General features: G+C 42.8%; 1 protein-coding gene across 1 annotated transcript in view; it reads right to left on the reverse strand.

Moving 5' to 3' along the window:
- LOC308144332 (uncharacterized protein) overlaps positions 1-26,082 on the reverse strand; it is a 48,040-nt gene extending 21,958 nt beyond the window's left edge. Inside the window, exons 1-25 of the mRNA XM_080515428.1 lie at positions 25,949-26,082; positions 25,704-25,840; positions 24,948-25,067; positions 24,716-24,832; positions 24,436-24,622; positions 23,701-23,866; positions 23,409-23,628; positions 22,258-22,431; positions 21,473-21,550; positions 21,370-21,381; positions 21,186-21,281; positions 20,801-20,854; positions 20,570-20,623; positions 19,954-20,007; positions 19,779-19,832; positions 18,861-18,914; positions 18,700-18,753; positions 11,273-11,326; positions 9,119-9,163; positions 8,985-9,038; positions 7,628-7,681; positions 6,941-6,985; positions 5,488-5,559; positions 5,366-5,401; positions 3,140-3,184 (exon numbers count right to left, since the gene is read on the reverse strand). Coding sequence (XP_080371554.1) covers positions 3,140-3,184; positions 5,366-5,401; positions 5,488-5,559; positions 6,941-6,985; positions 7,628-7,681; positions 8,985-9,038; positions 9,119-9,163; positions 11,273-11,326; positions 18,700-18,753; positions 18,861-18,914; positions 19,779-19,832; positions 19,954-20,007; positions 20,570-20,623; positions 20,801-20,854; positions 21,186-21,281; positions 21,370-21,381; positions 21,473-21,550; positions 22,258-22,431; positions 23,409-23,628; positions 23,701-23,866; positions 24,436-24,622; positions 24,716-24,832; positions 24,948-25,067; positions 25,704-25,840; positions 25,949-26,027 — 2,115 coding nt within the window. The 5' untranslated portion in view covers positions 26,028-26,082. The remainder of the gene's footprint in view (positions 1-3,139; positions 3,185-5,365; positions 5,402-5,487; positions 5,560-6,940; positions 6,986-7,627; positions 7,682-8,984; positions 9,039-9,118; positions 9,164-11,272; positions 11,327-18,699; positions 18,754-18,860; positions 18,915-19,778; positions 19,833-19,953; positions 20,008-20,569; positions 20,624-20,800; positions 20,855-21,185; positions 21,282-21,369; positions 21,382-21,472; positions 21,551-22,257; positions 22,432-23,408; positions 23,629-23,700; positions 23,867-24,435; positions 24,623-24,715; positions 24,833-24,947; positions 25,068-25,703; positions 25,841-25,948) is intronic.
- Positions 26,083-27,827: the final 1,745 nt, after the last annotated feature.

Here is a 27,827-nt window from a genome sequence, read left to right on the forward strand (position 1 = left end):
TCTGTCGAGTGTCACACCACACACACACACACACACACACACACACACACACACACACACACACACACACACACACACACACACACACACACTCACTGTCTAATCTCCGTGTGGGGATGTGCCGGTCGATGGCCAGCGGATCAATACCCGCCGATCGATCCCTAAACGCGACTTCGTCTTCCATTGTCCCCCGTCTAAAGTATCAATTCCTCTGCGGCGCCGGCGCGTCGATACGTTTATTTATTAACGGTTATTGACGGAGATAATCTCCACATGGATAAACACACTTAATCTCCGACGCCTCTGCCTCCCGCTTTTATTTTGATTTATTTCATTTCCTCTTCTTCTTCTTGTTGCTTTTGCGACGTGATCGATGTTTTTTTCCTCGCCGCCGCCGCAGAATCTGCTTTCTGGGACGGAATCCACGTGAACTCTGTGGAGACGTTCCAGACCGGAGTATTAAAACTTTTCTTTTTTAAAACTAATCCGCGCCGTTTCCTCTGCCAGCTCCTAATCTGGCCCACAAAACACGTTTGTTCTCCTGCAATCACGCGTTTGCTTTGTATATATTTGTATATATTAAAGTACATTAGCTGTGAGTCTAAACCAGGGGTGTCCAACATGAGGCCCGGGGACCAGAACCGGATCCGCCCACTACAAAAATGCAAAACGTATATTTATTTTCAAATATATTGAGGATTCTTTATACGTACAATGTATAATGATGCACCTTGCAAAACCGTACGAGCCAATATTGTGCACCACGACATAATTAACTATGAACATTCTTTGTAATTACCTGAGTTTACTTTGATGTTACTTTGATCTTTGGTATTGCGACGGTCGACTGGCAGACGAGACAAACGCACTTCGAAAATGACATTGTGAAAACAAAGTCCACCTCCCATTCCTCATGAAAGTGATTCGTCTTCGTCGTCTCACCTGAGGGGCTTCAAATTAGCGGTAACTCGCTGACTAGCCATACTTAGCGTCGTTGTTTGCGCATGTGCGGTGACCTGAAGGTCAGAAAAATTCCGCCGTCATCTGACGCTGCGTTCGATCGTACTCGAAATTCGGAAAGGTAAATTAGTTTCATTACACCAGCGTTTTTTTCCTAATGTCATGCGATCTACTATTACTACCTTTGCGATCGACTGGTAGATCGCGATCGACGTATTGAGCACCCCTGCGCTAGATTGTCAAAAATGACATTCAAAACCGGCCTTGGTCAGAATTTGACTCCCGACATTAACGCATCTGTGGAGGTCACATGACGCAACGCCTTTCACAATAAAACGAGTCCAACTTATGTGAAGTGATGCTTTAGACACGTAAACTCAAAAAAAAGTCCAGATGATGACAAATTGTTTTAATCCTGAATAAAAATACGATACCAGATAAGGTGACTGAGGGTTTTTTTTTTTACAAATATAATATCTGATTTCCTTTAATATGTACATTTCAGAATAGACGGGTGAATTCTTGCAGATCAAAAGGATCAAAAGAAGGAAAGACTTTGCATTTGTCCATATCTGCAGTTTAATATGTGACGTTTGACTTGTTGGGCCTCCAGAGGATTTTTTTGTGTATTTTTCCTTCTGGTCAAGTTGTATTTCCACTAATATGTCGTGTGGTTTTCGGCCTTATGTCCGAGACGTGGTTCCGTCGCGGGACTCCGTGTTCTCATCAAGGAGTTTGTAGCTTTGGGCCCAGAAGCCAACGAGTAAATCAATTTCCCCTGACGGAGGGCGTCGAGCACAGTTCAGCTCCGGAGCCACGTTCAGCCGTAACAACCTTTAGATTGAAACTTTACACTTCCTCTGAGTGTCGGTGGTGCAGCGGAGTGGACGTGAGGGAAACGTCCATACCCCCCCCCCCCCCAAAAAAAACTAAACTATTATTAAGGAAAATGGCCAGGATGTCAAAATAAAGGTATAGCTAATAAATAAACGAGGAAACTTCTCCTCTCACTGTTGCATTCTGGGTGTTTTTCAGGCTTCGACGGGGTTTTAAGGGGTTGTGACGGAAGCTTTGGCGTTTCCATGGCAACCGTTACTTTTCTGTGGGCGGCTCAACGGGCGGCGCTTTTTAAAGTCTTGGATTGAGATGGATTGTAAGTTAGTGTTAATTTCCAGTGCGATTTTTAAAACACGGAAGAAAAGACAAAATATAAGAAAAACCTACAAAATATAAAAACTCTACAAAATGCAAAAAAAATATAAAATCCCAAAAAATATAAAATTTTAAAAATACAAACAAAAATACAAAAACTACAAAATATGAAAATCATACAAAATATAAAAACTCTAGAAAATGCAAAAAAAAAAACCTACAAAATACAAAAAACCTACAAAATATAAAAACTCTACGAAATGCAAAAAAAATACAAAAAAATACAAAATACAAAAAAAAAAAATAGACAAAAACTACAAAAAACCTACAAAATAAAAAACTACAAAATACAGAAAAACCTACAAAACACAAAATCTAAAAAAAACAATAAAATCCTTCCAAAAAACAAAATCTCCCCTAAACACTACAAAGTAAAAAAAAAAAAAACAAACTACAAAATCTCCAACCCCCCCAAAAAAACCTCCCAAAGTCCTGCAAAAAAAGAAAAGAAAAAACAACAAATACGACCAGATTCCACTTTAAACGTTGTGTAAACAGAGAAACTGAATCACATTTTCTCCTCCAGAAGTTTAATTCTTGTCCTGAAAAACGTGAACTTTAAATTCTCCCGTCTCGTCTTTCATCCCTTCATTTTCTCGCCTTCCATCTCCTCCTCATTCATTTCTCACTCTGAGCCGCCGTTTTGCCGCCGGACTTTATTTCCACTCGCTTTATTTCCCTCGTCTCGTCTCGTCACGTGATTCATGTCAAGAAACACGACTGAAGGAAAAAGTGACGTGCAAATTGTGTCAAAACGCTCGTTTTGCCTCGGCGTTGAACCGAGAGGAGCTGCCAGGGCCACACTGCTTCTACACACACACACACACACACACACACACACACACACACACACACACACACACACACACACACACACACACACACACACACACACACACACACACACACACAGTAGAACCGCGTCCTTCGCCGCCCCCCGGTGGAAGCAGAGAGGCGTTACACTCACAGGTACGCCGTCAGTCCCCGGCTCTCCATCCCGTCCTCGCTCCCCCTGAGAAGACATACATCATGGTTGACTGGAGGTTTGTTTACACACATGCAGTGTGTGTGTGTGTGTGTGTGTGTGTGTGTGTGTGTGTGTGTGTGTGTGTGTGTGTGTGTGTGTGTGTGTGTAAAAGGTCATGATTACCCGCAGCAGCAGCCACTGAGGGAAACCCAGGAATCGGGGGGGACGAGAATTGGCTGCAGTGACCTTTAACAAACCTGACTTTTTATCTAGTGTGTGTGTGTGTGTGTGTGTGTGTGTGTGTGTGTGTGTGTGTGTGTGTGTGTGTGTGTGTGTTCCATCAGGACTAGTAAATGGAAGCAGCTCAGTTGGTTGAGTCCATCTCAGCCTCACACAGTAAATTAAGAGCGATACGATTACAGACTGGAGTCAAATATTTAAAAGCCGCCTCTGGCCCCGCCAACTCTGGCCCCGCCCACACGCGTTGTTGTTGTCGTTCAGTGGCGGGGAGGCGGGGCTATCGGTGTAGAGGCGGGGCTATGACATCCCGTCGGCTAATGTACGTCGTGTCCATCTGAAGTCTTTGGTTTTAATTATTTGTACCTCAGTGCTTTTTGTTTAAGGTCATGCAAATTACCGTATTATTTAGTCTAAAAGTGAAACTTTTTTTTTTTTTTTTTTTTTTTTTTTTTTTCTTTGAGGGGGGGGGGCTGTTCAGGCAAATTTATAACAAAAAAAACCCTGAAAAAAATAAATGGTCAACTTTTATGATTCATGATGAATCTTTTCATAACTTCTAGTCCTGACACTACGGTAGCAGCTCGTGGACTCCAACGTCTGACGAAATGTTTGGAACTCAGAAGAGGCTGATTAGAAAACAGCAGAAAGCCTTTGATCTGAACAACAGGACATGAAATCATGAGTCAATTATCCCAAGAGTCTCTGATTAAACCTTTGTCGTTTCACTAATTATTTAATGAACTTAAGTTTTGGAGCGTCGGGACGTTTCTCTGCAGGAAAACATTAAAAACCTGCTTTTTATAACTGAGTCACCTGAAATGTCACGTCAACATTTAATAATCATCATTAGGTGTAATTTGATGCAACGACGTCGCAGTAACAATATTAAATAACGTCGTTTTTCTGGAAATTAACGTCCCGAACGAGCCGAATGAAGAGTACGATTAGCGGAATGCTAAGCTGGAGCCGGTTTTAGGTCCGATTCTGTTCCCGCGATCACGTTCTGAAAAACGAATGTCTGTTTCCACGGCAACGACAGAAAGGAGGCGGTGCTGTTGTTTGTTTTTGTGACGGAAAAAACGGCCGAATTCTGTTCATTTTGTCACTTTGAACTCCATGATTTTGTTCCTTTTTGAGAAATTAGTTGGGGGGAAAAAATTTGTGTTATTATAGTGACTGTCAAAATAAAACTACCAAGTTGCATTGGCCATTGTTTCCGGTGTAAATTCACCACTTCCTCCACAAACGGCCCTTGAATGAAGCAGCACATCCTGTTTGATTGGCTCGTATCACTTCCACACGTTGGCTTTTCATAAAGTGCCGCAGAGGTCCTGGAACTTTAGGGCGACATTAAAATGTTACTGTCCAATCATGGAAATTCAACGTGTCGTCTGCGGTTCCACCTTCCGACTCGCCTCGAGATTTTATTAAAAATTAGTTCTATTTCCCTTTTAATTCTTCAGAAACAATTATGTAGAAAAAAGTAAGAATAAATACAAACAAGTGAAAATGGAATTGCAATTCAAAAGTTAATGAAAATATATTTTCCTGAATGTCTGTATTTGTTTAATATTTTGATGTGGAAATTTTAGAATGTCACAGATGTAAAATTAGTTGACTTTTTTTTTTTTCCGTTGTAAAAAATTTTTTATAAAAAAAATAATTCGATACAGAACAAAAGTTTTCAGTTTCATGAACTTATATATTCTGCCCCTTTATCTCAAATAATCATTTTGGATTTAAAATATATTTAAATAGTATTTTTACATTAAATACAATCACATATGAAAACATATTGAAAAAAATCACTTTACCGGTGAAAAAAAATGCCATTTTTATGTGTGAATTTTGCCATTATGTCTCTAAAAATCTGATTTTTTTACACAAATGAGATGCGTTTTGTCTCATTGTGGATTTAAAAGTTTAAATTTGTGACACTTTGTGTGAAATGAAGTAAAATAAAACAAACATAAAGAGGGATCGTACCTGTTTTCCTTTGATTCCGGGTTCTCCGTTTTCCCCCTGAGAACAGAACGGTTGAAGAAAAACCTTCGTTAAGATGAAACTATTGGTGGTTGTTGTTGTTGTTGTTGTTGTGAGGCGCTCACCTTGTGACCTTTGAACCCCGGCAGGCCGGCGGCGGCCGGCAGCCCCGGGAAGCCCGGTTCTCCGGCGGAACCCTGGAAGAGGGACCGTTATTGGTGTCGGACGTCCGTTAGGTTCTAAACAGATTCGCTTGGAAACTGAAGACGCGTTTATATTAAACATGTTTAACAGAGAAACATTTTTGAAAACAATGCAGTTCTCATGTTGGGCCACTAGAGGGTGCTGCTGTTAGCTTCAGTAGTTTATTTACACTTATTTGGCTTTATTATTATTTTATTTACAGCTAATACATTTTTTATTCTTATTTTTTTATACCTATTTTATTTTATTAAAATTTTTTTATTCTTGTTTTCTTGATACTTAATTATTTTATTTACTCTTATTTGGCTTTATTATTATTTTATTTAGTTAATAAAATTTTTTGTACCTATTTTATTTTATTTACACTTTTTTATTCTTGTTTTCTTGATACTTAATTATTTTATTTACACTTATTTGGCTTTATTATTATTTTATTTACAGTTCATACATTTTTTAATTCTTTTTTTATGCCTATTTTATTTTATTTACTTTTTTTATTCTTGTTATCTTTATACTTAATTATTTTATTTACTCTTATTTGGCTTTATTATTATTTTATTTACAGTTAAAACATTTTTTATTCTTATTTTTTATACCTATTTTATTTTATTTACACTTTTTTATTCTTGTTTTCTTTATACTTATTTTATTTACTCTTATTTGGCTTTATTATTATTTTATTTACAGTTAATAAAAAAATTTATTATTACTTTTTATACCTATTTTATTTTCTTTCCACTTTTTTATTCTTGATTTCTTGATACTTAATTATTTTATTTACACTTATTTGGCTTTATTATTTTATTTACAGTTAATACATTTTTATTCTTATTGTTTATACCTATTTTATTTTATTTACACTATTTTTATTCTTTTCTTTATTCTTAATTATTTTATTTACTCTTATTTGACCTTCATTAATTATTTTTTTTACAATTATTAATATTTTTGTATTTTATTTACTATGTTTTATTGAAACATCAGAGTCGTTTGCAAAATACCTTCCATCTCTTGGATAGAAAAATACTTAAAAAAAAAAAAAAGTATAACAAAAATGCTCAAATGACTATAATTTAATTAAATTAAAAAAAACATATGTATATATATATATATATATATATGTGTGGTTTATTGTGTTGTATGACACTATCCTTAGCGTCTTTATTGGAGTTGCCGTGACGACAGAATTTCCCCACATGAGATTAATAGTCTCTTATTTAATTTCCATCCGTCATATTAGACGTTCTACATTCTACATTCATATATTAGAAAATGTCAAAATTGTCTCAATTAGAAAGATGAAAGTCGTTGAGGGAAACTGACAGGAAGTGATTTCAATGTTTGAAACGAGAAAAAAACTTAAGCTCCACCCACCTTCTGACCCGGAGGACCGAGAGGACCGGGGCCCCCACACGTCCCCTACACACACACACACACACACACACACACACACACACACACACACACACACACACACACACACACACACACACACTAAATCATCTTCTTTTTTTCTTTTTTTTTTTTTTTTAAATAATCTTCATCTTCAAACCATCAGTCTCGGCTCATTTTCTCTCTCTCTCTTTCCCCCTCTCTCTCCCTCCTCTCTCTCCCTCCCTCTCTCTCTCTCCCTCTCTCCTCTCTCTCTCTCCCCTCTCTCTCTCTCCTCTTTCTCTCCCCCTCTCTCTCTCTCCTCTCCTCTCTCCCCCTCTCTCTCCCTCTCCTCTCTCTCTCTTCCCCCCTCTCCTCTCTCTCCTCTCCTCTCTCTCTCCCTCCCCTCTCTCCCCTCTCTCTCTCTCTTCCCCCCCTCTCTCTCTCCCTCTCTCTCCCTCCCTCTCTCTCTCTCTTTCTCTCTCCCTCACCCCCTCTCTCTCTCCCTCTCTCTCTCTCTCTCTCCAGAAAACCTCCAGGTATTGATTACAGACGCCCTCACAGCAAAACACAGTTTTCCCTGGGGAAACATCAAGGGGGGAGGAAGAGAGGGAGGAGGAGGAGGAGGTGGGGGGGGAGGAGGTGCAGCTCATTAGCATAATAACTCATTACAATGTTCAACACACACACCTTGGCTCCATCGTGACCGATCTCTCCGGGCGGCCCCTGGGGGCCTTGAACGCCCTGGACAGAGACAGAGAGAGAGAGAGAGAGAGAGAGTGGGGGTGAAAAGAGAGGGAGAGAGGGATGAAAGAGATGGACACGCTGCTCTGGGCTGAATGTGACAGTGCATGACGACTTGGTCAGGAAGGCTGCAACACACACACACACACACACACACACACACACACACACACACACACACACACACACACACACAGTGACCAGTAGTTCTGCACATGCTCAGTAGCGCCAACCAGAACAAAGTTTTCCTCCGAGGCGTCATGACTCCCAGTCCGTGTTCTCCTGGGACCTGGTACTTTTATTTTGACAGTCACTCTCATAACACTTCCTCTTTTTTTAATTCTCATTTAGAGATGAAGAAAATATGAGAATCATTCAATAGAAGTTCGGTTTTTTTTTTTTTTTTCAAGAAATGTACAGAACGATCTGCACGACTTGTTTCAAGTTTTGTATCAATATGTAATAACTGAACGTTTTTATTTTGGAGTAATGTGTGATTGTGTGTACTTCCTGTCCTGCTGCACTGAGCAGGTCTGGCCACCAGAGGGCAGCAGAGACTCACACATCTCACATCTCAGGCTGTCCTGGTGTTTCTCCTCTTGTCACCATGTTTACCTGAGGGGAGGGGCCTAACCCCCCCTCACACACACACACACACACACACACACACACAGAGACGCTCCCTTTCATGACGTCCGATAGATCAAAGCGGCTCACGAGGAGCTCTGGCCAAATTAACGGCCTCATTACGAGCCGCCGCTGAGACGCTAAATCCAGCGAGGCGGTTCCGGACGGCGGCGGCTAATTTGGCGGGAAATGAGTGAAGACGTGATGCTAAACGGTTTCATGAGACGCGGGACGACGGCTCGTTACCCAGAGAACCTGGAGGTCAAGGACTCGTTTAGGCAACGATTCCACCTGGAAGGGCTTGGGGGTTTTTTTTTTTGTGGTTTCGGTTTTAGAAAAGTTTTGTGTTTCCACGGCAACGTCTTGAAACACATTTACATGAGAACGCCATTAGAGGGCGCTGTTGTTACCAACCGACAAGGTTACGTTATCGTCTGCATTTTATTTTAGTCTCACTTTAATTGTAGTTTTTTTATATTTAATTTTTCACTTTATTTTTGTTTATTTATGTTTTTATTTTGTATGTATTTTACCAACTTTTCGCAAAAACTCCCATGACAAATACCATAATTATTGTTATTATTTAATTAATCAATTAACCAGGTTGTTTAGCTTGTTGGTTTAGAAAAAATAAAAAAATCGTTTCGTTGACGACGGAATCCGACGTCGTACTCACCAGCAGGCCTCGGATCCCCGGCGGACCTTGTGGTCCAGGTAACCCTTCCTCGCCCTGGAGCAAAGCAGGAAGTGTTAATGAGCAGAAGGAGAACCAGGCAGTTCTGGTTCTGGACCTGGTCCAGGAGGTCTTACCGAAGGTCCCGTTGTGCCTGCTTTGCCGGGAGGTCCTGGCGCCCCCTGTGGACGACAAGAGGAAACACGGTTCTACGTCCATGTTCTAATGGTTCTGCACCGACACAACTCGGTCTGAACCCCGGAGGAACGCCTGTAAAACCCGGAGGTGGATTTCTCTGGTGGAGTCGGTTCCTTCCAGACTGGAAACTTTAATTCTGTCCTTTTCAGTTGACGAAGAACCGTTTCTATTATTTTTTGTTTTATTGTGAATTTAATGACTTTTTTTTATTGTGAATTTAAATGACTTTTTTTTTAATTGTGAATTTAAATGACTTTTTTGTTTTATTGTGAATTTAATGACTTTTTTATTGTGAATTTAAATTACTTTTGTTTTATTGTGAATTTAAATTACTTTTTTTGTTTTATTGTGAATTTAAATTACTTTTTTTATTGTGAATTTAAATTACTTTTTATGTTTTATTGTGAATTTAAATTACTTTTCTTTTATTGTGAATTTAAATGACTTTTTTGTTTTATTGTGAATTTAAATGACTTTTTTGTTTTATTGTGAATTTAATGACTTTTTTATTGTGAATTTAAATTACTTTTGTTTTATTGTGAATTTAAATTACTTTTTTTGTTTTATTGTGAATTTAAATTACTTTTTTTATTGTGAATTTAAATTACTTTTTATGTTTTATTGTGAATTTAAATTACTTTTCTTTTATTGTGAATTTAAATTACTTTTTATGTTTTATTGTGAATTTAAATTACTTTTCTTTTATTGTGAATTTAAATTACTTTGTTTTATTGTGAATTTAAATTACTTTTTTGTTTTATTGTGAATTTAAATTACTTTTTTGTTTTATTGTGAATTTAAATTACTTTTTTTGTTTTATTGTGAATTTAAATTACTTTTTTTGTTTTATTGTGAATTTAAATTACTTTTTTGTTTTATTGTGAATTTAAATTACTTTTTTTGTTTTATTGTGAATTTAAATTACTTTTTTGTTTTATTGTGAATTTAAATAACTTTTCTTTTATTGTGAATTTAAATAACTTTTCTTTTATTGTGAATTTAAATAACTTTTCTTTTATTGTGAATTTAAATTACTTTGTTTTATTGTGAATTTAAATTACTTTTTTGTTTTATTGTGAATTTAAATTGCTTTTTGTTTTATTGTGAATTTAAATTACTTTTTTGTTTTATTGTGAATTTAAATTACTTTTTTGTTTTATTGTGAATTTAAATAATGTAACACTTATTGTGAAAAGGTGTTTTGTTTTTTCTTGGAAGTGCTAAAAGTTCCGACTGAAGAAAAGAAACGCGTTCAACATGTTAACTGACACACACACGCACGCACGCACGCACACACACACACACACGCACGCGGAGTCTATTTTTAGCGGCGGCGCTGTACGTACACAAACGCTGAGTAAACAGGCGACTCCTCCGTGGGGAAACCACAGTTTCCATCAAAGTGGTTCCAGGACCGTAGAAGTAGAACGAGTAGAACCACATCAGAGGGAGCGGCCGTGTCGGACAGGCGTGTTTATGAGTCCGGAGTTTCAAAACTGTTAGTTTGTGGTTCATGAACGAGGAGAAGAACCGGCGGCCGCTGTTCTCTGAGCGTTTCCTCCGTTTGTGCGTCAAACACACTTTAGCTGAAAGAGCTAGAGCTACACTCGGTAGAGCGCCGGACCTTCGCTTCATTTGTTTGCAGAACCCCAGTTAGAAATCGCTGCCATGATAGCCGTTAGCTCAAATGGATGCTAGCTAGCCTGTCAGGTGGCTACGTTGCTGTGTGAAACACTGCGCGGGGAGCGTCTCCATGGCAACAGACGCTGACGATGAAAATCTCCATACTTTTGTAAGATTATCGTGGAAAATGACTCCTTTCGCAACATAACGGCAATTTTATTGATACAAAACACTGTGAATTTGTCTCCTCTTGCTGGTGCATTATGGGTATTTTTACAAGGTCACCCTTGCTATTGCTAATGCTAATGCTAGGTCTCTGTTGTGTCGCTTCTCTTAAGAAATGTAATTTACAGAAAACCGTTTTCTTTTTGAACGTTTACCATTTTGGGCTTTATGTTGGACAGCCCTGGGTTAATGTAATCTGATTACTTTTCAGACAGTGTGTGTGTGTGTGTGTGGTGTTGACTTACCGCGGCACCCTGAGCTCCAGCAGCGCCTGCCGGTCCCGGGTCGCCTTTTCCACCCTGGAGACACGAGGAAGTCGTCAGGACATTTAATTTAATTGGCGTCGCGTCGTTTTAAGATTTATTATTTCAAAAAGCCGCTCAGGTTTCACTTTCGTTTGATGACCTGAAACGAGTGCAGACGTTAATAACATGAATTACTTCCTTCGTAAATCCGACGGCGCCTGAAACCGTGAATCTATGAACCACCTGGAAACACCTTGATGTGTCACATGATTGGAATTCCCCTTGAAACAACATGAGACGATGGCAGGTTGTAAAAAGAAGAGGCTCCACTTTTTTAAAGTGCAAGTAGAAACTTTAACTACCTGCTGAAGAGATACGAGAACTTGATACGGTGTTTGAGCCTTGAACCTCTTTAGCATGTAGCATGTAGCATTGCTGGTGTGAGACTGAACCTCTTTAGCATGTAGCATCACTGGTGTGTGAGACTGAACCTCTTTAGCATGTAGCATCACTGGTGTGTGAGACTGAACCTCTTTAGCATGTAGCATCACTGGTGTGTGAGACTGAACCTCTTTAGCATGTAGCATCGCTAATGTGTGAGACTGAAACTCTTTAGCATGTAGCATTGCTAGTGTGTGAGACTGAACCTCTTTAGCATGTAGCATCGCTGGTGTGTGAGACTGAAACTCTTTAGCATGTAGCATCGCTGGTGTGTGAGACGAAAACTTTAGCATGTAGCATCGCTAATGTGTGAGACGAAAACTTTAGCATGTAGCATCGCTAATGTGTGAGACGAAAACTTTAGCATGTAGCCTTGCTGGTGTGTGAGACTGAACCTCTTTAGCATGTAGCATCGCTGGTTTGTGAGACTGAAATTCTTTAGCATGTAGCATCGCTGGTGTGTGAGATTGAAATTCTTTAGCATGTAGCATCGCTGGTGTGTGAGACTGAAACTCTTTAGCATGTAGCATTGCTAGTGTGTGAGACTGAAACTCTTTAGCATGTAGCACAGCTCAGAGTTTTGTGCTAAGCAGTTAAACCACTGAGCGACATCGGGCTAACGCTGCTGCTGATAAAGTTTCCAGTGTTGTATGAACTATCTTCTCCTCTTCTTGATGTTTTATCAGAACATAATTTACAATTAGGTTCTAACGTATCGTCATACTTCTGTCGTTAAACTTCGAGAACATCCAGTCCACCGCTCCTCCTCTTGTCGAGTAAACGGGATTCGCCATGTCGTGAGTTTTGTTGTTCCGCCGCGGTTCCTCATTGACGTCCGAACCTCGGCGGCTCGTAACAAATCAACAAATAAGCACGTACGCGAGCGTAACACGACGTGTGAAGCGGCTCCAGCGCGGCCACAAGCCGGGAACATGAATAGAAGAATAATCAGTAAAATGTATTCTGGTTCACACGGTGGAAGCTCACGGTCAAGTCTTGTACTCGCCACGTTTTATACGTCCCTAAAATATATACATGCTTATTTAATGTTTTACTCTTTGATTTACTGAACAGATATAAAACTTTATGAATTCCCGCTGCCCTGCAGGCCTCAAGGCCTCAACCTCACCGCTTCGGCCGGAGACGTCAAGCTGCCTTTAAATAGAACTCAAACACGGACATGGCTCTTTTTTTTAATGCTTAAAACAAATAAAGGTTCATTTAGTTCTGGACACGCAGCTCCTTCTTACTGAAGCCTCTATTGACGGATTCTATTTAGGACTCGACTGCAGCCTCGTACAGTTTAATTTGATTTAATAGTGATTTCCAGACGATTGAGCCGCAACTGGAGACAAGCCACGCCCACCTCATTTAAATATTACATACATTAAAATATATTAATATTGGCCACATTTGTCTGTACGACTGTCGACTTTGCATTAATTTTCCTGTGGGAGTGTAGAGCTTTTGTTTATTTAGTTGTTTGTTCAGAGAGAAAGAGAGAGGGAGACAGAGACAGATGGAAAGAGAGGGAGACAGAGAGAGAGCGAGAGACGGAGACAGAGAGAGAGACAAATGGAGAGAGAGAGCAAGAGACAGGGACAGAGAGAGAGAGAGACAGGAGACAGAGCGAGCGGGAGAGAGAGATGGGGGACAGAGAGAGACAGATGGAGAGAGTGAGAGAGACAGGGACAGACAGAGAGACAGATGGAGAGAGAGAGAGACAGACAGAAGGAGACAGAGCGAGCGGGAGAGAGAGAGAGACAGACGGAGAGAGAGAGAGACAGCGAGACACGGGGCCAGAAAGAGAGAGACAGATGGAGAGAGAGTGAGCGGGAGAGATGGGGGACAGAGAGGGAGACAGAAAGAGAGAGAGCACGAGAGGGAGAAGGAGTGAACGTTGGCTCCGCCCCCTCCCAGGTGAGTCCTGGACCGTCCCAATGTGAAGACTGATCAGACGTCTCCCCCAGCGTCTTAAAGTTGGCCTTGTCACATGTCCATGTCCTTAACTCGGCTTAAAGCATCGTCCTCAAAACAAAACACAGAAAACTGCTGACTTTGCTAATTGGCCGATCATTTCAGCTCTGGTCCAATCAGGACTCAGTATTTTTCCTCCCGAGGTTCTCTTCAGGTCAACTGGTTGTTTTAACTGCCGGGGGACAGAATCTGCTCGTGAAGTTTTCATCTTGTAAAACCATTATGAGACTTCTTTATTGACTTCAGTATAAAATGTAAAAAAAAAAAAACAAATGAAAAGAGAAAACAAGACAAAACAAGCATGTTTAGGTTGTAACGTATCGAGACGAAGCGCCGGGCTTAATGAAGTCTTTGTTCCCAGCGTGGAACGCAGTGAAAAGTTTCTTGGTTTTTTTTTTGTTTGTTTTTTTTAAAGGTCTGAGCCCAAAAAGCTGCGTTCAGCGCGCCGCGCGACTGAATTAGCTCCACCGCTACATGTGTTTTCTTCCGCGCGGCGCACATAAAGCCGTACGAGCAGCAGCGCTCGTAACTCGGCCCAGACGGCCAATAAACCGCGGGACGACGTGAACCTCTGGACGTGTCGGACTAGAGAAAATAGAGGAGATGAAAGGACGACGGCGTCCTTTCATGTCATGTCGCTAGCGCTCAAAGCTAAGAGCTGCGACGTGAAGAGTGGCGACCGCCGCGCGTCACGCCGCCCGGATCGCGGGCCGACGATCCATAAAAAGATAAAGGCGACCAAAACGACAACGCGCGTGTGTGTGTGTGTGTGTGTGTGTGTGTGTGTGTGTGTGTGTGTGTGTGTGTGTGTGTGTGTGTGTGTGTGTGTGTGTGTGTGTGTGTGTGTGTGTGTGTGTGTGTGTGTGTGTGTGTGTGTGTGTGTGTGTGTGTGTGTGACCACGGCGGTTTTTATAGCAGAGGTTCTTCTGGACGGACGGCGTGAGAAATAAAGCGCCGAGTCAGCGGGAAACTTAACGAGCAGAATGTTTCGGTGAACGACGTCGGAGGACAAGCAAGCAAATCTAGAGCTACGCTCGGTAGAGCGAGGGGCCCTCCGCCAACGCCACAACACGGAGTCGGCATCGCTAGCATGATAGCCGTTAGCTCATATTGATGTGAACTGGCCACCGTGTGCAGCGTCTCCAGGGCAACAAACGCCGATCTCCTCTCATTCGCTTTGTATTGGACTTTTATTTTGCAATTTTTGTGGGATTTATTGGGAAACGCTGAGTCGCTAACGTCCCGAAATCTAATCTCTTGGTCCTTGGATAAAGTCGACTCATCCCTGAAGATTTCATGCAATTTGAGTTAATAGTTTTGGTTAAAAGTCGTTAAAACGCATACATATGAACCAGTAAATAAACTAGAGCTACACTCGGTAGAGCGTGCCAAAGATTTTGACAGTCACCGTAATAACAATCCAACTTGGTGGTTTTATTTTGACAGTCACCGTAATAACAATCCAACTTGATTTTATTTTGACAGTCACCGTAATAACAATCCAACTTGGTGGTTTTATTTTGACAGTCACCGTAATAACAATCCAACTTGGTGGTTTTATTTTGACAGTCACCGTAATAACAATCCAGCTTGGTGGTTTTATTTTGACAGTCAACGTAATAACAATCCAACTTGGTGGTTTTATTTTGACAGTCACCTTAACAACAAACCAACTTGATGGTTTTATTTTGACAGTCACCGTAATAACAATCCAACTTGGTGGTTTTATTTTGACAGTCACCGTAGTAACAATCTAGCTTGGTGGTTTTATTTTGACAGTCACCGTACTAACAATCCAACTTGGTGGTTTTATTTTGACAGTCACCATAATCACAATTCAACTTGGTGGTTTTATTTTGACAGTCACCATAATAACAATTCAACTTGGTGGTTTTATTTTGACAGTCACCGTAATAACAATCTAACTTGGTAGTTTTATTTTGACAGTCACCGTAATAACAATCCAGCTTGGTGGTTTTATTTTGACAGTCACCGTACTAACAATCCAACTTGGTGGTTTTATTTTGACAGTCACCATAATCACAATTCAACTTGGTGGTTTTATTTTGACAGTCACCATAATAACAATTCAACTTGGTGGTTTTATTTTGACAGTCACCATAATAACGATCCGACTTGGTGTTTTTATTTTGTCAATCAACATAATAACAGTCTAACTTGCTGGTTTTATTTTGATAGTCAATATAATAACAATCCAACTTGGTGCTTTTATTTAGAAATGTTCATCTTACAGTTAACTTTCTGACGTTTCAGTTTCCAGCCTCCAGCTTTATTGTGACGTCGTGAACTTTCACACTCCTGACGTTGTTTTATCTCCTTCATCCCGGCTGCTCTGCACTCGCCTCACTTGTGGCCGGAGACCCGATGATTTGCCCCGGGGGGAGGGGGGGAGGGAGGGGGGGGGGGGGGGGGGGGGGGGGACTTGTAACGAAGCTCTCTGAACTAAATTATAAGCACCAGGAGTTAAAAATGCCTCCAATGAGTGATGTCATTTATTTTCAAACGAAAGCTCGACGGCAAACTCCTCGTCAAAAACACAAAAATCCCAGTTGGACTTTTGAATGTCAAACGTAGATCTACGAGATGTAGAATTACAGGGACGTGCCTCCCACGGTGAAGTTGTGGGTCAGATTCCTGAGTTAGTGGAGGAACTAACTCAGGAATTTACGGTTGAGGAGCGACTCCGGATCCGCCGGCTCCTCCCTCCACTTTCCTGTTCTTACCACTGAACTTTCCACCACATGGGATCAAAGTGGACTTTATTAGGGTTAAATTAACCTTGACGTCTTAACAGGCCCAACCGACGTTCCTCATAATCTGAGTTAAGCGGTTCCCTCGACAGTTTCTTTTTTTTCTTCTTTTATTTGACTTGTTGTTTCTGCCGAGGGAGGCATTTTCAAAAAGTTTACAAAGTTTGGTGTTTTCTCTTAAAGGCAGGGTCTCGGTGAAGTCGGTAGCTCTTGTAATATTTTCTCTGTTGTGAGAAATGATGAGATAAATCATCAAAAAAAAATTTGAAAAAAGGAGAGTCTGTGTTTAATCAAGGCTGCTAGTGGTTCTATTTGCTACGGCTGTGTTGTGTTTCCAAAAGTTATTTTTTTCTCCCCGTCTCTATGAAGACTGAGGCTGAGCTTTTCAAAAAGTGCTGTTTTCAGTGGCTCAGGCGCAAGATGAAGCAGGAAGACGAAACAGGAAGTAGGAAGACGCAACAGGAAGTAGGAAGACGCAACAGGAAGTAGGAAGACGCAACAGGAAGTAGGAAGACGCAACAGGAAGTAGGAAGACGCAACAGGAAGCAGGAAGACGAAACAGGAAGCAGGAAGACGAAACAGGAAGTAGTAAGACGAAACAGGAAGTAGTAAGACGAAACAGGAAGTAGTAAGACGAAACAGGAAGTAGGAAGACGCAACAGGAAGTAGGAAGACGCAACAGGAAGTAGGAAGATGAAACAGGAAGCAGGAAGACGCAACAGGAAGTAGGAAGACGCAACAGGAAGTAGGAAGACGCAACAGGAAGTAGGAAGACGCAACAGGAAGTAGGAAGACGCAACAGGAAGCAGGAAGACGAAACAGGAAGCAGGAAGACGAAACAGGAAGCAGGAAGACGAAACAGGAAGCAGGAAGACTCAACAGGAGGTAGGAAGAGGAAACGGGAAGTAGGAAGAGGAAACGGGAAGTAGGAAGACAAAACAGGAAGCAGGAAGACTCAACAGGAGGTAGGAAGAGGAAACAGGAAGTAGGAAGACAAAACGGGAAGCAGGAAGACAAAACAGGAAGCAGGAAGACGCAACAGGAAGAGTTCATTGAAGCAGGAATCTAAATAAATGGACGTATCAAGCGTTTATGAAATATGCAAATAAAACATCTAATGTCTCAAAATCCTTCACATAAATTTATTCATAAAACTTGGAAGTGTTTTTTTGTTTTTTTTCTAGATCCTGTTTGGAGACTAAATCACAGTGAATGTGACTGAATAGTTTCCCTCGTTCTAAACTCTGGCTGTGACCTCGCTATCGTCCGACACTTAGAAACGCTTCATTTCACAAATTAAATGTTTTCGGTCTGAAGACAAGTCGACGAAGTCGTCCGTGTTTGTTTGTTTGTGTTTGTTTTCTCTGAAGGCAAAGCGAATCCTGCTAATCGTCACGGCGCTCAATGTTCCCTGACGTTGTTTCAGGGAGAAACTCGTCTTGTTTGTTGTTTTGGCCGCATCTGGGAAACGACTTCCAGGAATCGGAGACGATCTGCTGAGTCAGCGTTTCTCAAGCGTGTTTTGTTCACTGGTACATTTATTAGAATTTCTTTTATTAAAGTCAAGTCGACATCAAACTGAGCTTGAGGCGGCGTTTTCTCATTCCTCGTTTTAAAAAACGTGGCATTCAGGCGCCGTGTGGATGGTCGGATAAAACAATCACGTGAAACGGTGCAAACAGAAAATGGTCTCAACAAGGGAAGCGTCAGTATCGGTGTTGGTATCGGTGTCTGCGTCGGTATTGGTGTTGGTATTTGTGTTGGTATCGGTATCGGTGTTGGTATTGGTATCAGTGTTGGTGTCGGTATCGGTGTTGGTATTGGTGTTGGTATCAGTGTTGGTGTCGGTATCAGTGTTGGTATCGTATCGGTGTCGGTATCGGTGTTGGTATCGGTATCAGTGTTGGTGTCGGTATCAGTGTTGGTGTTGGTATCGTATCGGTGTTGGTATCGGTATCCGTGTTGGTGTCAGTGTTGGTATCGGTTTTGGTATCGGTATCAGTGTTGGTATTGGTGTTGGTATTGGTATCGGTGGAATGTAGAAACGTTCAAACTGGACTTCTACACCCAGTCTTTGTCTGGCGCCGGCTTTGTTGAGGTGATTCTAACCAGCCGACAGTCTTTGATGTGACTCTAACCAGCCGACAGTCTTTGATGTGATTCTAACCAGCCGACAGTCTTTGATGTGGTTAAACTCGGGATTATCGGTCCTGGATTAGAACGCTGGTTTTCACTGACCTCTGGTCCCGGTGGGCCGTCTGGTCCGGCGCTGCCGGCGGCTCCCGGTTCCCCCTGGGGGGTCCAGAGGGAGAAACCACATCGCCGTCAGTGTCGGGGTGAATAAAGGCCAGAGTCTGGAGATAATCTGGAAATAATCCGGTTTCCTGCTCAGGTCTTACCGTCGGTCCTGCTTCTCCTGGAGCTCCGGCCTCTCCGGCCTCACCAGGGAGACCCTGCAGGACACAAACACCTCACTGCTCTGGACTTATACGCATTTATACGTAGGATTATTATTGTTCATGTTCAACACACGAGGAAACGAATATGTGAAATAAGTACACGGTGGAAAATAAGGGGTTCCAGTGGCTGATTAAAGAAACACACCTTCCTTAACTTTTTTTATTATTTAATTAAAAATATATATAATTTAACTAATTGATATGGAGAGATTTAGAGAATATATTTATATTTTAATACATATTTTTATTTATTTGACACTGACAAAAGAATGTATTTGTTAATTTTGTTTCTGTTCTCTAAAACCTTAGAATTAAGTTTATATATTTGTTTATTTATTTATTTATTTTTATTTGGCATATACCATGAAATTAATTAATTAAAAATATTTGTTATTTATTTGGAGTAAATCTTCCAATTAATTACTATTTAGTTAACCAGCAATTTTTTTTGTGTTCTCTTGGACAATGGGAAAAAAATCTTTTTCAAATTTAAGGAGTTTTATTTTGAAATTTTTTGTTGTTTTTTTACTTATTTGAAAGAATAGTGTTGGTGTCACATTCATATTTGACAGAAAATAATAAATATAGATTAATCTCTAACCCTTAAAATCTCTTAATAGTTGCAGGGAACAAGAAAAATTACAAAATATATTGATATTGACGTTTTCTACCTCGTTCAGACTTTCTGAGCGATTTTAAACAGATTTTAAACATGTCGTCACTTTTCCTTGTCGTTTGTCTAAAACAACCAGAATCCCGACGCAGCAAGTTGTGTTAAATAATATCATTATAACAAATAAACCAGATTTTGCTGAAAACTGTGGTAAAGAAAATCCAAAATGTGGATCAGAGACTCACCTTTGGTCCTGGAGGACCCGGTTCTCCTGCTGAGCCCGGATCCCCTCGTTCTCCCTGGGGAACGTCATAAAGTAAAGTTCTGTCAGTACTCACAGCAGATTGGGGAAAATATATCTATATATCTCTATAGATATAAAAACACACCACTGATGCTGCAGATCAATGAAACACTTACTTTGCTCCCTTTAAGACCCGGTTCTCCTCTCGGTCCCGTCGGGCCTTCGTCACCCTACAGAGGAAGAGTCATTGACCAACAAACGTCCAAATCTCAGAACTTTTAAAACCAAAAAACTATTGGAAAGTGGTCACCGGGGGATCTCGTTCTAAAGCCCCTGTGGTTTAATTTAACGTTAATGAGCAGGTTTTAAACGACTCCCAGACCTCATAAGGAAACTGCTTTATGGAGGATAATCTGACGCCGCAGCAGAGTTTTTCATTAAATCAGTCTTAAAGGAGCAAAAACAAACCAACATATGAGACTTTCTGTTTCTTTTTGGGGGAAAATCTTAAGTTAAATTGAGGGATACATAAAGCAGGGTATCGTCGGCGTATCGAGAGATGCAGCGGTTCCTGTCCTGTCGTCGTTTACTTCTCATTTTCTTAATCCCCCAAAATTCTAAACCGTCTGAAAGTACATTAATAGAACATTCAGTCATTCTGGTGACCCAAAGAGTTATATAGTTAGTGTGTCAACGACGATGTTTTTCCTCGTTTTTTATACAGCTGTAAAATCGGGACAATAAAAGGCTCGATATGAGAAGCTTTGCTCTATAATCTCCACACAGCTTCACCTTCATCCCTCCGGATCCAGGAGGACCGGGCGTGCCGGGATTTCCTTCTTTCCCCTGGAACAAACAGAAACACCGTCGTTTTAGTTTGCGTCGTGTCCAGACGCCACGTGACCTGGATGCCGGACGGATTCGGCCGCGAAGTCGTGGACAACGCACGTTTGACGCTAACGGTACGTTTGACGCTAACGGTACGTTTGACGCTAACGGTAAAAGACAGCGATGAGCACTTACATGCTTCCCGTCGGGTCCCGGAGGACCTTCCCTCCCCTTCTCGCCTCGGAAGCCCTGTGTCAGGAAAGTACTGCGTCAGTATAGAGTAAAGTACAGTACTCTACTAGCACAGACAATACTTCAGTAACGTTACGCCTCAAACGGAAGCGACTCAATCAACAGACTTTCCACCAAATCAAGTTTAACTGGAGCCAAAAAACGTGTTTCATTCCCATTGCCTTGGGAAATGCAGATCATCTAGTTTTTATTGCTTTAATGTTTTTATGTTGCCTCTTATATTTTTATTTCAATGTACAGCACTTTGTCTCAGCTACGGCTGCTTAAAGCGCTTTATAAATAAAGTTGAGTTGAGTTGAGTTAGCGTGTTAGCACGTTAGCATGTTACCATGCGTCCCGGCGGGCCGCGCTGCCCCGGCGGACCGACCACACAGTTGCAGTCTTCCTCCTCCTCGTCGGCGGCGGCGGTTCGGTTCAGAGGACACTGGGGGGGGGACACGAAGACGTCCAGGTGAACACGGCGGTTTAGAGTCCAGCGGCTGGACGTTTAGCGTCGGGACGTGAGCGCTTACCCTGTCGTCGTCCTGCAGGGGGCGGCGGAAACGAGAGAACGGTCAGAATGGTTTTAGGTCGGTGGCGGAGCCGACGGTTGGCAGCGACGGCGAGGCGTCTTACCACGGAGTAGATTTCACACGCCGTCTCTCGCTCGCTCTGGTGGGGGTCGCAGTACAGACGCAGCTTCTGAATCTCCACCTGCATGGACGTGACGGAGGAAACGGTAGGGAGGCACCAATGTCACATTGTAAGGACGAGTACGAACCTCTAGCTTACCAATAACAACTTCCAATGCTAGTATGTATTAAATACAGTTAAGTGCTTTTTTCATTAATTTTATTTAGTTCTAATCTATAATGTTTTGGTACCTGGTTTTAGCCGTTCCAATCTTGTTTTTCTGCATTTTAAAAAAATATATTTTGGGGAAATATTTTTTTTATATTTTTATGTTTTTAACCATTTTGGCTCTTTTTAAGCAATTTTGCATTTTTGTTCCCCCATTTTTTATATAACAACTTCCAATACTAGTATGTATTAAATACAGTTACGTTACTTGATACGCAAGGACTATGTGTTGTCGTGAATCACCTCCAGCCTCTGTGTTGACGCTACGTCGCCTCCGTCAGTCTGCAGTAGCATAGCGACTCTCTGCTCTGTGCCTATGTTACTATAGACTGTAGACTATAGACTGTAGAGCTGCTGTTGAGGATAGAATCAATCACTTTGATCATGTTTAGCATGTAGCATCTCTGCTGTGGGAGCTCCGAAACGCTTTAGCATGTAGCGCGGCTCAGAGTTACGTACTGTTACGACATCACGTTGTTTCACTACATCCTGTCATTTCATCACGTAAAACCGTCTTTTCCGGGTTTTATCCACCACGTCAGTAACGAGTGTCGACTCACAGCCACGCCGTCGTCCATCCCGCGCCTCTTCGCCACGTGCGTCTCCCCGTTGATGTAGATGGGCTCCACCGGCTCCAGCAGCGTTTCCCGGATCAGCTGGTCGTCCAGGAACCCGGCGACGTGACGCGGCCTCACCAGCAGCTTCAGCTGGTGCCACTTCCCGTCGTACAGGTCCTGAATCGAGAGACTTCCCGTCGTTACCGTGGTCGCAAGCAGAACGACGCACTGACGGGTCCGGCCTGTTTCCTGTGGCCGGTTCCTTCAAACCCAAAAGAGCAGAGCCAAGAAAACAGAGCCGCGATTGTTTGTTCGGGACGGAGAGTCGTCCGTCATCCAACATCCAACATCCAACATCAAACACAAGCGGGGGCATAATGAGCGCCCTGCTGGGCGCCGAGGGGAAAAGGTGTCGCCTGGAAAACGGAACGAGCCTCGCTAAGATCCACCGACGGGTTTCCCAGGAAAATCAGCGGTTTGGGGGCAGGAGACACTTTCTCTGCGGCGTCGTCACGTCGTCACCGGTTCAGAGGGGAATTGGACTGACGGGGAAATGGCTCCGGGCGAGTCGGCCCAGTCAAACCCGCTCAGAGCCGCTAACGTGACGGGGGAAAACGGTTCCTCGGTAACACAATGGGTTCTTTCACTGGACCGCGACACTGTGACGCTTACGCTACTGATGTCTTTGGGGGTTTTTTCCTCCTCACACTCATGTTGAGAAATGTGGCTTTTTACACATTTCAAGAGAAAATGGATCGTTTTTGCTTTTGAGGCTCCGTTTGGACGAGTCTGAATGAACCTCTTTCTTCCTGTTCTTATAAAGTCAACACAATAATCAACACTATGGAAACGACTCACAATGATGAATTTCATAGGTTGGTTTGGTTGTTTTGGTCTGTCTGGTTCGGTCTGTCTGGTTTGGTTTGTCCGGTTTGGTCGTCCGGTCTGTCTAGTTCTGTCCGTCCGGTTCGGTCTGTCCGGCTCAGTCTGTCCAGTTCGGTCGTCTAGTTAAGTCTGTTCAGTTTGGTCTGGCCGGTTCGGTCGTCTGGCCTGTCCAGTTCCGTCTGTCAGGTCAGTCTGGTTCGGTCTGTCCGGTTTGGTCAGTCCGGTTCGGTCTGTCCAGCTCGGTCTGTCCGGTCTGTCCTCACACCCACCTGAAAACCTCTGAAGGCGACCCTCTGCTCCATCTCGGCCACACTGGTCGTGGTGAAAGTCACACTTTTGTCTCTTCCGTTCAGCGTCACGGCAGCCTGGACCTTCCTGTCCTTGGAGAGCACCCTCCAGAGGTCAAAGGTCAGCTTGCCGGAGCTCCCCTTCAGCCGCAGGGTGGACACAAACACGTAGGACGGGGGGAGGCCTTCCGGGAAAATGTCCCTGGTGGCGGAAAGACGTCGCGACGTGACGACACGAGGCGCGGGTCGACGGGTCGGCAGGAAAGAGCCATACCTGGTGTTCTCGGTGATGTCCGTCGCGGCGCCGAGGGCGAAGGCCGTCTCGGAAAGCAGGGAGCCCGGGATCTTCACCGCCTTCGACTCGATGTTCATGCCCACCATCAGCTCGAAGCCTTTCTCGTCCCGGGACGCCACCGGGATCCGCGTGGGGCACACCGACTCTACGGAGAAAAGAGCATTGCGCCGAATCAGCCGCTTTCTAACCACCGGTGAGTAAAGTTGCTGCAACTCGACGAAGTCATTCAATCCTTCAGATGTCTTCGTCTCAGGATGAACTCTTTAAGTTCTTGTTGAAGAAAGAGGAGAAAAGATAGTTGTGAAACCAGAACTGAACTCTTCAAGACAAGGACTCAAAAAGCACCGGACTTTTTTGAACCAAACCTATAAATAGAGACTCAAACCCTTTCAACTGGACTCTTTCAACTCTCCAGAAATGCCTCGTACTCTTAAAATAGACATCAAAGACATCAAACACCTGGAATCATCAAAGCCTACCTGGATTTTTATTTTGAACAGACCAAAATCTTTTTGAACTTGATCTGTTTAATCCGGTTTGTTAAACTCACTTTTTGACAAAAGACCAGTACTTTAAAGAACCGTCTACCGCAGCAGTCTCGTGTACGACCAGCGTTTCAACCGTCTACCCTGCCGGAACCCCGAGCGTTTCCAGAATAGTCGAGACGAGAAGCCAGGAGAACCTGACGGGACTCTGCTGAATAGAACCTCTGACCTTCACACAGCTTCTGCTCCATGGATTCCCGGATGCGGTCGATGTTGGTGTAGTCTTCCGCGTAGAGCACGTAGGTGGACGACGGCCTGTTGGCGATGGACATCAGCTCCGAGGTGGTGATCTCGCTGCCGACTCCCACGGCGAACACCGTGATGGCCTGGGCGCGCGCCTCCACGCTGGCGTCCACCTACACGTCCAGACACAACATTCAAGACAACGAAGGTTTTCTACGCCTTCATCGGGTCCCGGTCTCGTCTGAAGCTCTCGGGTGTTTATTCACCACGTCGTCCTGAGATTTCCCGTCGGTCACCACCACGGCGATGCGGTTCTTCACCACGCCGCCCCTCCGGGAGGCGGCGAAGACGTGGTCCACCGCAAACTTGATGGCTCTGCCGGTCTGCAAGAACCAATCACACAACGGCTTGAGCTGTGGGGGGGGGTGGGGTTTATAGCTGCCTTTGCTTTCAGCATCGGTTCAAAGCGACAGACTCGTAAAAGGTCTACGGTTCTACCTGCGTGTTCCCCCCCAGGTAGCCGATGCCCTGTATGGCCTGGATGAGCTCCGCTGCCCCCTGGTGTTTCCCCAGAGGAATCTCCAGCCGAGGAGTGTCGCTGTACTGGATCACTGCCACCTGGAATGATGGGATGACAACCATCAGGGATGTGCTGGTACTACGCTTTCTTAAAGGACGAGTATGAGTACTAAGCTTGAGCTACTTGCCGATACCGCGTACCGCTAAGCTAAATACTATCACCTGCCGAAAAGACACATTTCATGCAACTGATATGTGAAGGCTGGGCGTTTCTGTGAACCAACCGGCATCTGTGTCTCGTGTGTGAGTCTGAAACTCTTTAGCATGTAGCATAGCATCGCTGGTGTGTGAGCCTGAAACTCTTTAGCATGTAGCATAGCATCGCTGGTGTGTGAGCCTGAAACTCTTTAGCATGTAGCATCGCTGGTGTGTGAGCCTGCAACTCTTTAGCATGTAGCATCGCTGGTGTGTGAGCCTGAAACTCTTTAGCATGTAGCATCGCTGGTGTGTCAGCCTGAAACTCTTTAGCGTGTAGCATGTAGCACTTCTCAAAGCTCCATACTGGGCTGGGAAACTGCAGAGCGACATCAGGATAACTGCTGGTTTAAATGTCTCTGGTGGTGAAGTTGCTGGTGATGAAGTTGCTGGTGATGAAGTTGCTGGTGTTGTATCCGGGAGCTACTAAGTACTAAGTACTCAGTACTCCGTGCAGTACCGGAACCTGGTACTACTGACCTGTGTGTAGTGGGAACTGATGTCGAACTGGCTGGTGATGTTGATGAGCCACTGCTTGGCCGTGTCGAAGTCCGCGTAGCCGACGCTCCAGGACCCGTCCACGATGTAGACCAGGTCGTTTACCGCGGTGCTGCAGCCTGGACACACACACACACACATGATGGGGACTGTGTCACACAGGAGTCTGTTACTTCTGGTTCCACAGTGTTAGCAGCGTTAGCCGGTTAGCAGCGTTAGCAGGTTACCTGCTCGGACGTCGTCGTCCACCGCCGCCTCCAGCGCCGTCAGCAGCAGCGTCACGCTCCAGACTGACCACGGCAGCATGACTGTCGGGGAATCGCTCGATGTCTGCAACCCCGACGAGACGATGAGAACGAGAGGAAACCTCCAATAAAACTTCTAGACCGGCTGAGTCAGCAGCAGGGAGCTTTATTATTCACCTTTATTGTGAAAGGATTCAGGCTCCACTGACGTCAGAAAGAGGAAAACCATCGTTATCCAAGGTGAAGTTTGACAGTTGCCGCCACTAAGGAATCTTCAGCCTTGTGATTTTTTTTTTTTTTTTTTTAATTTTCACTGAACGTGTGAAGGTGGGAAACTCTGGAATCGGCCTCCCACAACCGGACCGGACTGCCTCGGCCTGTCGGGTCCTTTTATTTTACAAGCTGGCTGCAAAAAGAATCAAGTCTTGAAGGTATTTTGTCTTATTGTTTCAGGAACTGGTGAGTGATTTATTTTTTTAACTTTATTTATTTATTTATTCATTCATTCATTCATGCATTCATTTATATTTTATCTTTTTTATTAATTCATTTATATTTTATTTATATTTTCTATGTGTTTATTCATACATATTTTATTCATTTATCTATTTATCCATTCATTACATTTAATTTTGTTTATTTATTTATTTTACTTTATTTATTTATTCATTCATGCATTCATTTATATTTTATTTATATTTTTTTATTCATTCATTTATATTTTATTTATATTTTCTATATATTTATTCATACATATGTTATTCATTTCTCTATTTATCCATTCATTATATTTAATTGTATTTATTTATTTTACTTTATTTATTCATTCACGCATTCATTTATATTTTATTTATATTTGTTTTATTTATTCATTCATTTATATTTTATTTATTTATCAATGTATCCATTCATTCTATTTTATTTAATTTATCCATTTATGACAGTGTGCAAAAAAAATTAAACAAACAAAAACAATAAAAAGAGACTCGTACAAAAATGAGTAATCCTGAGTTTTAAAATGTGTCACACGTTCAAGAAGAATAACGCTTTTTAAATCCGACCCCTTTACTCGTTTACCGTTAAAAAAATCACACCGAGTATATTTTCAAGTTGTCGCCATGGAAGTAAGAAAGTACCTAAAGGTTAGTACTCTCGTACTAACCTAGTTCGACATTTTTCAAAAGTTCCACTTTTCAAAAAGCGCCGTTGTAAAGGAAAGTTTTGTGTTTTCACTTCAAATCATGTCCAATGTTCTAATTCGAGCTCCAAAAATGAACACGTTGTCTTGAAGAATCCATCAATAATGTTCATCTGACAGGAGTGTGAACTTTCCCAGCCGCTCCTGAACGCACCACGGGTCCTCTAGTAAACTGCCTCGGCTTGCTGCCGGCCGATTCGTGAGAGAAAGTCCAGCTTTCCCAGAATAAAACGTCAGCCGGGGGACGAGACGGGGACGAGACGGGGACTGGTTCCAAGCGTCCATAAAGCCTCGTGGCGTTGCCGTGGCCCCGCCCACTCGTCCTCTCACTTTCTATTTTTCCCCCCGTCGTGTCCCGCCTGCATGTTCCTCAGAACAAACACTGTTCTGCGACCACAAAGGCGGGGAGGAGAAAATGACAGCGTGCCGCGACGGGAAACGGCAACATAAACACAGAGAGGAGCTGCAGCGCCGGGCGAATTCCCCTCTCTACCCCCCTCTACCCCCCCCACCCCCCTCTACCCCCCCGATCCACCCTGACCTTTGACCCCTGACCACAGAAATTACTTTGTTTCAGCAAAACTACAAACAAGGAACAGTTAACGTGAGAATACATGGTACCTTTCACACTAACAGATCACAGGCTAGAGCTACACTCGGTAG

This window comes from Blennius ocellaris (genome assembly GCF_963422515.1).
Source record: "Blennius ocellaris genome assembly, chromosome: 19".
NCBI classification, from domain to species: Eukaryota; Metazoa; Chordata; class Actinopteri; order Blenniiformes; family Blenniidae; genus Blennius; species Blennius ocellaris.